This window comes from Ophidiomyces ophidiicola (genome assembly GCF_022830035.1).
Source record: "Ophidiomyces ophidiicola strain CBS 122913 chromosome Unknown scaffold_13, whole genome shotgun sequence".
NCBI lineage: Eukaryota > Fungi > Ascomycota > Eurotiomycetes > Onygenales > Onygenaceae > Ophidiomyces > Ophidiomyces ophidiicola.
In genome coordinates this window covers 464,190-479,044 of record NW_026054653.1, presented here as the reverse complement: position 1 = coordinate 479,044, position 14,855 = coordinate 464,190, and the positions used below count along the sequence as shown (strand labels likewise).

At 48.1% G+C, this 14,855-nt stretch overlaps 4 protein-coding genes across 4 annotated transcripts; 1 reads left to right on the top strand and 3 right to left on the bottom strand.

Annotated features, from left to right (window-relative positions):
* Window positions 1–1,724: 1,724 nt before the first annotated feature.
* Window positions 1,725–2,954, bottom strand: LOZ57_003799 (uncharacterized protein; the record flags this gene model as incomplete). The annotated part of the gene is made up of 1 exon (XM_049252847.1): window positions 1,725–2,954. One exon carries the CDS (start codon window positions 2,952–2,954, stop codon window positions 1,725–1,727), a length of 1,230 nt encoding a protein of 409 aa, XP_049108346.1.
* A 1,673-nt stretch (window positions 2,955–4,627) lies between these two features.
* HRD1 (E3 ubiquitin-protein ligase hrd1) lies at window positions 4,628–7,080 on the top strand (the record flags this gene model as incomplete). The annotated part of the gene is made up of 4 exons (XM_049252846.1): window positions 4,628–4,654; window positions 4,714–4,818; window positions 4,877–5,558; window positions 5,615–7,080. The coding sequence occupies 4 exons, from the start codon at window positions 4,628–4,630 to the stop codon at window positions 7,078–7,080; spliced, it is 2,280 nt and encodes a 759-aa protein (XP_049108345.1).
* Window positions 7,081–7,690: 610 nt separating this feature from the next.
* On the bottom strand, window positions 7,691–9,694 carry LOZ57_003797 (uncharacterized protein; the record flags this gene model as incomplete). Its single annotated transcript, XM_049252845.1, has 2 exons — window positions 7,691–8,228; window positions 8,277–9,694. The coding sequence occupies 2 exons, from the start codon at window positions 9,692–9,694 to the stop codon at window positions 7,691–7,693; spliced, it is 1,956 nt and encodes a 651-aa protein (XP_049108344.1).
* Window positions 9,695–10,641: 947 nt separating this feature from the next.
* LOZ57_003796 (uncharacterized protein) lies at window positions 10,642–13,969 on the bottom strand (the record flags this gene model as incomplete). The annotated part of the gene is made up of 4 exons (XM_049252844.1): window positions 10,642–11,645; window positions 11,704–13,713; window positions 13,808–13,879; window positions 13,939–13,969. The coding sequence occupies 4 exons, from the start codon at window positions 13,967–13,969 to the stop codon at window positions 10,642–10,644; spliced, it is 3,117 nt and encodes a 1,038-aa protein (XP_049108343.1).
* Window positions 13,970–14,855: the final 886 nt, after the last annotated feature.

Below are 14,855 nucleotides of genomic sequence, written 5' to 3'. Positions count from 1 at the left end.
GCGACGTCAGCCCCCCCGATCCTTCGCGGCGTGGCGGCTCCGTCCGCGCTGCCCGCCAAACTGCGACCACTTAGCTACGAAGCACACCTCCTCCACCACCACCACCACCACCAAACCCGTCACTCCTACGGAGTACACTGCTGGAACCGCCCTCTCTCCGGCTCCGCGCTCCGCCATGGACCTCCCCGCCTCGCTGCCCGGCCTGGTGGCCCGCCAGTTCGATGCCGCCTGAGACGCCCGCGCCCTCGTCCTGCCCTCAACCGTCTCCACCACCACCGCCCTGCAGGTCTCCCGCGCCTGTTGGCTCCGTTGGCACGGTTCGTGTGCTTGTAGTTACTCGGTACTCCGTATTGCCCGCCGCCCGCCAGGGACCCGGCGCTGCCCTAGCACCTCTTCCTGGCCCCGTCCGCCGACCTCCTCGTTGCAACGCTTTTTTGCGCGCCCAACCCTTCCTCAACAAGTCCCCTGTCATCCCAAACCATTATTATCGCATCTTGGTGACCGCCGCGTTTCGCCCGCAGACCCGGACCCATCTTTTGGACCTCTCTAGCAGCGTAGCAGGATGCCCACCCGCGCGCCCCTTGTTTGCGTTCTTCAACTCTGGCCAGCACAGCGGCGTCAGTCTGCCCCACAGGCATTTTGCCGTTTCCGCCCATCGAGAGCATGCGGGCCGATAAGGATCAGAATAAAATGCCGGTTCCTGGGCGCCGTTGCTCGACGTCCTGCCTAACTCTGTTTCCCCCCCCCAAGAATGGGCCTGTGGAGTCCCCCATCCTCCAGTGCGCTTGAGTAGCGTGCCGTTTGTCTGCTATGCGGCGCCGATTCCCCCTGCCCCATCCGCCGATCAACTGCATCAGATCTACCTAGCCTTATATGCCAAGGCCGTCTCTGCCCTGCACGACTTTACTAATGGAATCCCTGCCCCACGCTTAATGCACCACCACGACCCAATGATGCCATTGAGCTACAACCTGGTCATTACGACAACCGCCATGACGATCTGCCCGCGACGCCGCGGAAATATTTTATTACTACTACTGATAGGGACTCCAACACGCCCTGCCCGCAGGACGGCTTCGTGCAATTGAACGGAACTCTCTGACACTGATTCTCTTGGTTGCTACCTAATCAGGAGCCGCCCATCTGGTAGGATCACTGATGGTCCACGCGGAGCCGGAATGTTAATGGATTGCTCTGAAACACCAGCCTGCGCTCCTGGATCACGTACTGGCCACCGTTGGAATTCTGCACAACGTGGCCGAGATCTCCCTATGACTATCGCAACTTGTTTATGATCCCCATTGGACTGTCGCATACTTTCTCTTAAGTAACATGGATGCGCAAACTAAACCCTACGCCTAAGATTACGATTTATAGACTATCTCCGACATCAAACCCTGTATCGTCCCAAGCTGCATCTAGATATATATATATATATATTCTCTAGAGCCTACCTACTGTCGATCCCAGTCCTGTTGGGGAGGATGGACACGGCACGGGAAACGGGCTTTGGCGAACGTCGTGGCCTTTGTTCACGAAGCTCAACCCATTTCTTTTTGCAGGTTGCGTTTCCGAAATGATATGATCCGCCGTTATTCCAGATGTATTCGGCCACCTGCTTCCATGAGATTTTCGGACTTTGAGGCCCGCTAGTCTTTGGTGAATCCATATGTTTTGTGACCGCTTCACAAAGTAGCCGTAGCTGCAGCCAACAACAGACCAGGTTAGTCGCCTTCGTAGAACACCGAAAGTGGCACAATACTTACATCATTTCTCTCCCACTCTGGCTTTCTAACGCGGTGCTCCTTCTGCTTCGTCAGTGTCCGATAGCGGCCGCGCAAAGTAGACTCGGCCTCGGGAAATTGGCCCTTGGTTTTTATCTCCTTGTACGACATCCCGGATTGCTTGCATCTCACTAAAAATTCATCCCTGGCTCTGCCACGTTGAGAGGCTTTGTGCTTTTTAGCCCCCTTTCGAGCATTATCCTCGCTAGAGATGCTTTTTGACTTTCGACAGGCCAGGGATCCATCCTGTATTGTGCTGGCGTAGGGAGTCCCTTGGTTGCTTCCCATTGGTAACAGTGCCCCGGTGAGACGAACGTTGTCTGGGCTCCATTGAACAGGCCCCGTCAGCAGCCACCGTTGGATGGAGTCCGGACATGATGCCGACAAGAATGAACCGCTGTTGAAATGTTCGCTGGTATTGCATCTCCACTCGTCCGTAGTCCAGGGCATGGATGGATAGTATCTACACTGAGCGGAGTATTGTTCGTAATCCTGAGTCCCATCGTCACTCCTTTCTGCGGCGAAGTGCTCTGGTTGGTAATCTACTCGGCTATGCGACCCCACTGACTGAAGCCATTCCTGTCCCGCTTCTGTTTGGAGTATAGCAGACGACGTCTTCTCTAACAATAATGGGTCATATCCCATACAGACCGCGTGGTCTGGCCGGGATTTCTCCGAAAGCCACCCGCCACTTTTCAAGCGCTTAGCCACGTATCGCTCGCTCTCTGCCCACACCCCCTTATCCGAATCTGGTAGACAAAAGGGCTCAGGGGCCAAAAAGGCATTCTCGGTATACAATGGTCGCTCATTCAAAAAGCACATATCGACATGCGAAAGCGATGCCGTTTCTGGTCTATTCACCACCACCGGTGAACAGCCATCGGGCAATGGATGCCATACATCGTCCTCAACGAGCGCATCTCTCGACTGACCCCCGGCAGAAAGACCCCATGCAGCAACCGGAAAGTGTTGGTTATGCTTGTCAAACCCTGGGTGCACATATGTTTGGTATTGCGTTGAAATTTCGAGAGTCGTGGGACAGTTTGGTTTACTGCTGAGAACTTGATGCTGCGCATCGAACGACAACATGTTCCAGTCATGGTATCCGTTCGGAGACAGAATACCCCGAGTCTCAACCGTCCTTGGCCGCATCCCACTTGACTCGCGCATCTTGACAAGTCTAGGTCACTATCGTGACTATCGCAAGTCGAGCTGATTGACGGAAAACACGACGCCAGGACCGTCGCGGCGAATATTGCTGGATTTTACCCGGACCTCTTTTGCATAGAGTCAGTTTTGCTCTGGTTATGAATATCCCTTTCGAGTCTTACAACAAATTATAGGACTCGTTCTACCCACACCTGGTTGATTTAATTTCTCATAAGCCGGTCGTATTATTCAAATGGTTCTATGAACTGAAAATGTTAGCCTTTGAGATCCAACATGTCAAAGCAGCCACCGTTATATTTATTTTTCTCTGAGAAGGCAGCTTCTCCTAGGCTTGCTAGACTCACCCAATCACACTATCCCAAAGAAGTATATACAGGTTTTTTAATGCCCCGGAATCGAATCCATATACCAGCTCTCGGATCTGCGCCTGCCTATAATCCGAAACGACCAGATAGATACTTTGGTATAGCCGTGTCATCACTTGAAACATCACCTCGTGTCCTGCGGGTCCTCAAGGATACCTGCAGATGAGTTTGGCATTTTCCAGTCAGGCCATCTACCTTGGTCTAAAGAAATAGAGCCAAGGAGGAGGTATATTTGTGGCACTCAGCCATAATCTGCCAGCGGGATATTTGTCGGGGATTAGCCAGAGTTGTGGTGGTAGTTATAAGACCAACAGTACCGGATCTACTTAGAAGAAACCCTTTTTTGTCGTCGATGGCGACGGAGGATAACCATCAGCCTCCACGCTGTATTTGCCCTATCGGAGGGAAAAAAAAACGTGGACATCCATAAGGATAGGGGGAAGTGCATGCACACATGGGAGAAGATGCAACCTCCCGTCGAGACGGCGAATTCTTAGCCAATCAAGACTAAGCCCTCTCGTAAATCTTGCTTCTAGAAGCTGTCGAAACTTCTCTTGCATGTCTGGCGCATTGAACTATCGCAGAAATGAGGGTAGATCCGTGGTTCGCTCACTAGTCCAATGTGGTTCCTGCTGCACAAACCGCCACCGGAGGCTCCATAGCAAACATGCTCCCAACCCCGTACATACATACATAGTTATACATACAGAGAGGGTCAATAGCGAGAAGAGCTTTTTTCAGTCGTATAGGTATATACTCCACAATAGGAGGCGCGAGATGGTACTGGCAAACTCTTCAGGCGTCTTCGGTCTGGACTGGCGGTGTTTTTCCAAGCAACCATCCGAACAAAACAGCAAACAATGCTTTCTTTGTCCGAGATGATACAAGGAACCCTGGTTCTTTACGTCTTCCGTCGCCATCTTTTGTTTCGTGGCAGTAGTAGAAATGATCACCAGGGCTCGTTGACCTGCAACTGCTACTTTCGTGCTGTGCACTCCATAATCATAAATAACACAGCGAGCTTGAAGTTGCGGAGAGTTGATTTAGGTACCGACAATACCGGAATTTAGTTATTGCTAACTCCGTACATTCGAGTTCCATACCGGATTGTGTATGGTACTGTATTATTTTGTTTCTCTCTGATTCTGCGTATTTTATGACGAAGCAGTGAATCAAACTCAAAGGTGGCATCAAGCATCGTGTCGCGACGCCGGGGGCCTATTCATTTACACCCTCCGGCATTCGTTTCTACCTGTATTCTCAGCGCATGTGAGCTCGTAATCGTGGCGATTGTCATCGCCGGCCGCTATGATGAGATTGGCGGCCTACACAGGGGTGAGTTCTAGCTATACAGACTATTGAGAGAAGTATGGGCCACTGAATCAACGTCCCAGGTATCCCTTACCCTCGCCGCAAGTGTCGTATTGAAGGCATTGCATCAGAGAGCGAATTTTTATTCTGCTTGCGTCTACTTATCACAAAGCAATGCGAACCTCATGGTAAGAAAGGCAATTAACTAACGCTCCATCCCCAGTACGTTTCACTAACACTTTCCAGATTCTCACGAATATCTGCCTTTTAGTAGTCGGATACCTCCTGTTTGGCCTCCAAAGACTCCTCTACGGCCGCTTACGACCTATAGAAATAGAGCAACTCTACGAAAAAGGATGGTTCGCAGTCACAGAGACTTGTCTAGCCATGACAATATTTCGCGGAGAGCTGGGTGGCTGGTTCGTCGTCATGTTCGTTTGCCTATTAATCGGCAGGGTTTGGGGTTGGATCGGGGAAGGCCGCGTTGAGGTGCTCGAACAGCACCTCCCAAATAATCCTCCTCTGTTTCATACCCGCTTAGCAATATCGCTTCTTATTGCGGTCTCCTTCAACTCGTTCATGCTCAAATATGCAATTAGAACAGTTCTTCGCCAAGCTAGACCTGATATGATGGTTATGTTTGGCTTCGAGTTCGCGGTACTCACAATATTATCAACCTCCACAACTGCGAGATATGCGTTATCGCTCACCGAAATGTATATTGTTCGGCAACAGAAACACTCGAGGCTTGCAGAGAGAAGAGCTGAGATTGAAGCATTAAGGGCAGATATAGCCCGCGAACGTCAGGCCTCTGGCTCCGAAAGCCCTGGCAGACTACCCAGTGAAGAGGATATTGATGAAATGGAGCTAGATGTGCCTGGGTGGGAAGAGAAGGGCCGTTTTGTCTTCTATCTGGACTTGGTTACTGGTAAGACTCATCCTAATATTCAGCGCTAAGGAGAGTATCTGCTAAGGTTTATCAAGACTTCTTGAAACTGATCGTGTACCTTTCTTTCTTCGCAATCCTTTTTACCTTCTACGGCCTACCAATACACATTTTAAGAGATGTTGTCCTTACCATGAGATCCTTTGCGAAACGAATCCTGGATTTCATCCGGTATCGAAATGCGACGCGTGATATGAACCAACGGTATCCTGATGCTACCGCAGAGGAAATTGCTAGGGAAGATGTTTGCATTATATGTAGGGAGGAAATGCGGCCCTGGCAGCCACCACCTGAAACCCCGGATAATCGCTCCCTTAATGGCCGGACTCCTGGACGAATGCCAGAACGACTTCGCCCCAAAAGATTACCTTGCGGGCATTTACTTCACTTTGCTTGTCTTCGGAGCTGGCTAGAACGTCAGCAAAACTGCCCAACTTGTAGACGTCCAGTTACGATGGCCGGGCAGGGGCGGACAGGATTGAACCAGGGAAATCCCGCTGCCGGGGAAAATCAACAGCCTATTGGAAACGGACAACCCGCTCCCGTGAGACCTAGAGCGTGGATGCTTAACCTTGGTCCACTCCGTATTGGATTGGGTGCTGGTAGACCGGAACAGTTTCAAGATTTTGCCCAGCACTTAAATGCCGATGTCGGTCAGCCCAATCCGGCACCAGCTGCAGATACGGCGAATGCAAGCCAACAGCCGGGAAATGTTGATTCTACGTTGAGACGCCTGGATCCACTTGTTTCATCATCACTCAATCCGGCATCTTCGAATCTCAGCATACAAAATCAAATCCTTCACCTTGAGCAGCAAATTAACCAAGAGCTTAACACTGTCATAACCGCATCCCACCAAATCCAAGTCATTCGGCTCTTGCAAAATGAGTTGGCTCGTCTTAGAGAAATGAACTCAAATAGAGCCATGACTAATTTAAGCCCCTTGAGCTCATCGGATGTATCTTCCCCCGTACTCCAGCCTCACTTTACTTCTAACTCACGACATTTAACCCTAACGGATAACCCTTTACCTCAGGGATTGACACTTCCCGCCGGCTGGACACTTGTTCCTTTACAAAATGCGCAGCAACCAGAGATATCACCCCGCCCCCCACTTTATATTTCATCAAATTTCTCACATCCAATTTTGTCGGCTCAAGATAGTGGCTTTCAGCAAGCTGTGAGCTCACCGCAAACAGGCTTTGCAGTGCCTAACCCGACGCCGCACGCCTTGTCTTCCCAACCGGAAGGTGGCCTGTCTTTGAGAGACGACTGCGTTGATGGTAGATCGCAGTCAGCAAGTCACGATTCTTCAACCAACGCTATGAAATCTACCTCTCCTTGGCTCCAAGTTACTTCTGATGAGAGTGACAATGGCGGCGATACCCAGACTAGTACTTTTGAGAGTCGTCCTGATGCGAATGCCAGCATACATCAATCCCCTAGCAGTCTCGCTATCAAAGGGAAATCAAGAGCCGCTACTGTAGAAGACGGGGAGGAATAGCTCTTTTATGTATGAAGTTTGCACATGGTAACAATGTGTGAGTCAAATTTTTCTTGTGGAGACTGGCTTGCGTTGCCTGCGCAGAAGTGTTATTTCAAACAAAATACCCTTTCTAGCATTCAAGACCGGGTTGTGGCTATTTTACGTATGTAAATATCGAATAGCAGATAATTAACCAGAGACATAGCCACTTATACGTATTGTGATATCCCGAAGCCTTTGAACGCTGTGAGGCCTTCCCAGGGTCGTTGGACATTTCATTTAAAGATGGGTACTCCGTACATCCAGGTCCCCAGGCGGGGGCTCCACAAGCGTTCTAACTAGTGAATACTGGTGCCAGACACTGTTGTTACCAGTTAGGTAGATCGGCGAACGGTTCCGTACACCACGCAGTACAGACTTCCAGGGGAAGCGACTAGTTTGATGGAGGGGCGGACTGCTTCTTCTTTCATAGACTCATGTTTTGCACAAGCAATACCCAAGGGAATCGGTTCTGCTATATAGGAGGTATTGCGCCCTGTGGTGAATATTGAAATGAAATAAGAGCTTGTGGGAAAATGTAATAAGGGGAATAAGCGACGCAAAAAGTAATTGCTTTATATTATACTAGCTACAGCGTCCCATCGGCATCGAGAACAACACGAAGTTCTCCATCCATCCAGTCAACCATGTGCGACGCCATTAGAGCAGCCATCCATTCCTCATCATTTCTAATCAACGTTAATCCATCTTTAAGCCATGCCCTTACTCGGATATTGTTAGACAATATATCGTTTTGGAATCGCTGTGGTTGCTGATGGCGCTGCTGATGATATTGGCGGGCATTAGTGAGAAGTAATGAAAGGCTGGCTGTTTGTTCGCCTTGAAATTCCACCCGTGGTAACAGACGCTTGTCATCTCCATTTTGAACCACATTGACAATAACCCTTGCGGAGTTCGTTGATTGCTTCTGTGAGTGCTGTATTGATTGAGTAGTGGATACAGTTGGTAGTAGGCCAGAGGGTAATGGTGGTGGGGAAATTCGCTCAGAATTAGATGGCCCAGAAAAGATTGTAGGCTGGGCAATATTTGGATCATGTTGATCATCGGTGCGGCCAACAAGCATTTCTCTAATTATATGGGATGCATCCCGTATGATGTTGGAAGCACTGAGAAGTTAGAAGTGGCATCTTGCTTGGAATACCATCAAGACTTACAAATATGTCCGTACCGAAGAATCGTCAGTCGACCCGCCAACCCTCCAATTCGCATTTGCGACGCATTCCGAGGAAACAATGTTATTGACCATGCAATCCAGACAAGGCTGATCGCATTCTGCAGCATGCCCATGGTGGTCTGTTTGGTAATGGCAATCAATAGCTGCGATCAATCCCAGCCAATCCGGACGGGGAAGTCCGCATATAGCGCCAAGTTGATCGAGGCGAAAATTTTGGTTATAGGACTCGTAACACTGTGTGATTGATTGCCACTCGGAAGGGTATCCAGCGGGGAGAAGGCGGAGGATTTCGACATCTGTCTCGGAGGGTTGCTGAAAGGGAACTACACTATCACCAGCAGCTGAATCGGAGCTTCTGATCTCCGTCTGCTTCCGTTTCTTTTCTTCCGAACTCCCACCTTTCCTAGTTTCAATAGCATATTGCCGCTGCCGCTCATTTGTTACCATGCGCCGAAGCAGAGGCATCATCAGAGATATTATTTTCTGATCATCTCGAGGCCAGACCATCTGGCGTGGTTCCATCCCTTCATTGACATCATTCTCTCCAAAGAAACGAGGGCCGTTCCCTTCCTTATCAAGAAAATCACTAACACAATTCCAAAGCCTTAGCCTCACCATTTCCGTGTCACCTTTGCCGCGTTGCCCAACGCAATCCCGACGTTCTGGATGATCTTCATCAAGCATGTAAGCCTTAGCAGCGGCTTGCAAGTGAAGAAAATTCTCGGGGGACAACTCTAACGATGTGAAGAGCTTTGACATTGGAGGGCGAGTGTACTTTTTGCTTGTTGCTGAGGGCTGTCGAAAGAGTGCGACTGCTGAATAAACCCCGGTTACTCGAGTATTTGAAGTGGAATGCCGATGAGAAAGTTCTCTAGCAGCGTATTCATTAGGATTCGAGAGCCCGGTTTCACTACTATTTGTTGTAAAGTTTGGATTCCCCGTGATTGAAGGATCAACATTTGGATCTCCCCTTTTTCGCTTACGGGCAGCGGCGTTCGCCTCGGACAGCGGAATCGGACCGCCCGCCGGAGCAATTGGTCGAGGACCTGTACGTGGGGGAAGAATAAAATGTGGGTTGGGGGCATTTCCCTGATTTGCATATGAATCTTCTAGCTGCATGCCAACTGTGTACCCGTCAAGGGAGTTTTGCAATGCCCGAGTCTCTCCAGCCATTGCCGTGTCGTCGTCGTCGGAATGTGTCCATCCGACGTTCTGGCCAGCAGCAGCAGTTGCGGCTTCAACGAGACCTGCTAAGTGGTTGTCTGCTGTATATGACGCCGTGCTGGCCGGAAGACTGTGAACAGTATTTGCAGGAAAAGGCTTCTGGGTAAGCGGATTCTGGTGTTGCGAATGATGAGCCGGGGTGTTGTTTGGTTGTGACTGTGCTGTAGAAGTCATTGAAACCGGTGCCGCGCAACGTAAATCCAGAGGTAATCTTGTATTTTTATCCAATGCTCTTGAGGGTGCTGTTTGGAGGTATGTTATGTATAGTATAACCGTGGTCAAGCTGCCAGCCGCTTTAGTACACGGTTCTATCTGTATTTGACGTACGGGAATCCCCTCCAATCTAGAGTATTTGGAGGCAGGAGCTTGTTCAACGAAATTCCTGTTTTGTAGACGCAGTCTGCTTGAGCTCCCCGGCTTGAATTGATGGAAAGCTGTTGTTTGCCCGGTTTGCTGTGTTTGGTGCTAGGTTGATGGTGCCGAGTTGTGTTTGTCAAACTTCTTGAGTTGCGGAGTACAGTTACCTAGTTAGTTAGTTTATTTCACGTGACACGATGATCACATGTTAACTACTTAACCAAGTTAACTCCTACGAACTCTATGCACTCTACGGAGTACTCCGTATGCAAGTCAAAACTGAAAATACTGACTTAAGTTGAGTCAACCACACATACGCAATTGTAGTTTCGACATTTTGTTGAGTTACGACGTATGTTACGGTAGCCCACATATTTGGAAGCCCGCTATGGTGCTCGATTTTCTCACTTTGGATGAGGCAGAAATAGGCTAGGATTAATGTAGCGTAGCGCAATTCTAAGCTTTAGGCTAGACCCTTACGGGTCAGGTTTGGCTGAATTACCCGAATGGGTTAGCTCAAAATACTAAATTCGCGCTAAAGAACCTTAACAGCATGCGTCTGAGGTGATGAGGTAAAAGGACTCTACTCCGTACGGAGTACAGAGCACGACTATGGAATGCTTCGTATTCTGTGCGGACTATTCTGTTCTGGGTACTCCGTACTCCGTATTGAGCACAGAGTACAATTTTACAGTACACCATTAAAACTGGGGTTAAAAAGTCGTCTATTGAAGAGGAAACATAGGAGTTATCATCGTCAAACTCTAAATTTTCAACTTTTCCAAATCTCTGATCTGCTCTTCAATACGTGCGGCTTCACTTCGAGCATCCCGGAGTTTCTTCTGTTCCATTTCCCTCGCCTCCGGCTTGGCCTTTTCTTTCCAACCCGCAGCATTTGTGATCGCCAATTGTCGGTTGATGGTCTCAAGAGCCTTGGCGAGATTTTCCCTGGCCTTTTCTTCTTGCTCCAGACGTATTTCATTCGACACCTCTAGGTACACGGCGGCATTGGCTCCAACTGAAGAAACGACGCAGCCTGGAGGGGGTGTAGTATTTTCAGAGCCGAGAACCAAAATCTCGCCAATATTTTTCCCACTTAAAGATTTAATACTGGGGACCTCGTCGCTGATGGTCTTGTAACTTGTAGCGTCGTATGTTTGAATTTTGACATCTCCTTTTGTTTTGACGTCATACTCGGCTAAAATACTGCGGATGACCTTTGAAGTGGCCAATATCAAATCGTAAGCAATTTCTGCGGCAGGATCATCAAAGGCTGGGTTATATTCCGGATAAGAGGCTGTCATAATGGAGACTGAAGTGTCACCGGGACGGCGAGGTAGGCGTTGCCACAGTTCCTCAGATATGAAAGGCATGATCGGGTGAATTAAGGCTAAGGCGCCTTCGAGGACTGTGTAGAGTGTTTGCTTAGCCGATTCTTGGACATCAGCGGAAGTATCTTGCTGCAGCAGGGATTTTGAATTTTCAATAAAAACGTCACAGAGTTGGCTATACCAATATTGATAGAGTATGATAGCAGCATCAGAAAACTCGCGTTGCTCTAGTTTTTCATTGGTAAGCTTTGCTGCGATATTGAACTTGTGGAGAATCCATCTCTCAGAGAGTGATTCTACTCCAATTTTCGAAGGGGTCGCGAGCGGTTGGAAATCATCACCTAATTTGCCAAGAACGTATTTGGTAGCCTGATAAATTTTGTTACAAAATCTTCTGTAGCCATAAATGACCTGGATATCAAAGTTGATATCGCCCCCTAATGCGAGTTAGAATATGTCTCATTGGCGTGGAAAATAGAGCTAGCTAATACTCACCACCTGTGGTATACGATACTAAGGAAAATCGCAGCGCATCGGCTCCACATTCTGGGATTCCTTTTGGAAACGCTTTCTTCTGGTACCTAGTAGCAGTGGCAACCTCTTTTGGAGCAAGGTTTCCCTCTAGCAGCTTTTGATGTAGCGCATCTAATGTAATGCCTTTCATAATGTCAAGAGGGTCAACCACATTGCCCAATGATTTCGACATCTTCCTTCCCTCGGAATCTCTAATTAATGAGTGACAATACACTTCGCGAAAAGGGATTTGGCCTGTCATTTTCATTCCAAGCATAATCATGCGAGCAACCCAGAAGAATAGGATGTCCCAGCCAGTCTCCAAAACGGACGTAGGGTAGAGGTGTTCGAAATCGTGACTTGTTTTAGGCCAACCAAGAGTGGCAAACGGCCACAAGCCCGAAGAAAACCAGGTATCCAGTACATCAGGGTCCCGTACAAGGGAGAACTTCTTCGATGGGAACTTCGCTTCCGCTTTTTGCCGGGCAGCTTCTTCTGTACGGCCAGTAACCCATAGTTCTCCATCGCTGTTATCTCCTTGTTCACCTTCAAATTGAACGAAATAAGCTGGGGCTTGATGGCCCCACCAAAGTTGCCTAGAGAGGCACCAGTCTGTGATATTGTTCATCCACCGGTAATAGCTCTTTTCTGCGCTTTCTGGACGAATGATAATATCGCCATGTTCAACAGCTTTAATAGCAGGGTCACAGAGCTCCTTCATTTTCATCCACCATTGGGGCTTCAAGATTGGTTCAATCACATCATTTGATTTGGCGCATAGAGGAACTTTCATGGGGTTGTTTTCCCATTTAACATAGAGCCTCTTTTCTTTCAAGGCTTCGATGACCTGGTAACGAGCATCAAAACGCTTTGTACCCGCAAAAGGGCCCGCATTAGCATTAAAGGTCCCATCATCGTTCATAATCGAGATAAATTCTAAATTATGTTCCTTGCCTCTGACAAAATCGTTGAAATCATGAGCGGGGGTGATCTTGACGGCCCCGGTTCCAAATTCAGGATCCACTTTATCGTCAGGAACGATTCGCAGTAGACGGTCCACAAATGGGTGCCTTGCATATTTGCCAATGTATTTCTGGTAGCGTGTATCGTCAGGGTGCACGGCAATACCAGTATCTCCAAGCATTGTTTCGGGCCGGGTCGTTGCTACTTGAATCTTTTCATTGGAGCCGTCAATTTCATAAAGGAAGTGGGTCAACACGCCAAATTCGATTTTCTTGTCGTACCCTGGAACATCTAGAAGCGTCCGACCGTCAAGGTCCCTATTTTCCACCTCAAGATTGGATAGAGATGTGTTCAAAGCAACACACCAATTCACAAGTCTGTTGGCCCGGTAAATGATACCCTCTTCATGTAGCTGAACAAATGTATCTGTGACGGCAGCAGAGAAATTTTCATCCATCGTGAATGCTTCTCTAGTCCAATCGAGAGAACCACCCATACTCCTCATAGAAGTTGTGATACTATTATGGTACTTGTGCGTCCAGGCCCAGATCATGTCAGTCAAAGCCACTCGTCCAACATCATGACGAGTCTTTTTCTCGGTCTTCCATAGAATCTTTTCCACAACACTTTGGGTAGAGATACCGGCATGATCATATCCTGGAAGCCAGAGCACTGTTTTCCCCTTCATACGTTGCCATCGGACCATAGTATCCTGGAGCGCATTGGTCAACGCGTGTCCCATATGAAGAGCACCGGTTACGTTGGGTGGAGGGAGCGTCATGACAAACGCCCCTTTTGAGTTGACCTTCCCATCTGGTCCGAAATTAGGCCGAAAGAGGCCGTTCTCTTCCCACCACTTATATTTTCCAGATTCGATCTTCTCGGGTTCGTAAGCATCGGCCGTCTTGTCCTTTGCAGCCTTAGCTTTCTTTTCAGGGCTTTTAGCTGGTAGTGAAGTGGTGGCCGCCTTTTTAGCTTTCTTTTCTTCGAATTTCTTTAATTTTTCTGCCTTCTTTCGCTCTCTCTCAACTAGTCCAGAATATTAGAATATCGTTTGAACGATAGTACAATGCACTAGAGAAGAAAAAAAAAACAAAAAATAAAATTACATTGTATAACCTACGCTCTTTCTCCGTTTTTGGTTTATTCTCGAGCTGTGACTCGGGTGTATTGTTCGAGGGACTATCAACAGCACCTATCACCCCACACATTAGGTCTGGTAAGTATTGGATATCTAGTTTGCCTAGAGCTCACTTAGTGCTTGACTCGTAGGAACTGAGGCCATGGTCGATCGAGGTTGTAGGGCGCGGCTACAACGCGCTGCGCGCGCAAAATACCGTTTGATCAGTATCTTGATCTTATTGAAGGAATTAAAAATTCTGGATAGGGTCCGCACATAAAAATACTCAGCAGGGCAGGAAGTGATCGTGGATCTTAGAGCAGAAGCAAAATATGTCGAGAATGTGGGGAGTATGAAGTTGTACGGAGTACTCCGAACGTGGGCAGTTCATGTGAGGAATCTTTGGGTGACTCATCCGCACACCTTTTTGACTAACTGCCTCAGAGTGGGTGCCTGTTAGTTCCGGAATACGGAGTAGTGCGTTTGCCATATGTACCAGAATCCTGGATATTTCACTTAGTTAACACAACGGACTGCGTTTTTTCGAGTTGCTAGTAATATCAAAAAAAATGAATAAATCGTAGGTTGACTAATCTGAGTAGCTGAAGGTAGGAAGGACTCTGAAATAATAGAGCATTACATTTTGGCGGGATCAATGTTGAACTGAGCCATACTGATCGCACATATGGTACGAGGAAGCTCGCTCACTTCATTCGCGGCTCTACTCTTTCTAGGAGCTGCTACATGGTCCTACCGCAATTCTATACAAGCAAAAAAGGTGTAGAGCTGCGGCCTGTGCCTATTCTCAATCTCTGGATGAGTAGGTACTTAATCAAGAATTTAATTTGATTTTGGTAGGATTTATGTTATGTCATCTCAAAGGCTAGTAGGAGGTTTAATATGTTTTTGGACCAATCAAAATAATAGGACTGTGATGTGGTAACACATTGGGAAATTAGGGTTAGGGCCTGATGTACCTTCCCATAGTACCGAGTACGGGGATAAACAAATTTAATCCTGAGCCTTCTTAAGTTAAGATGGGCGTTCAAGT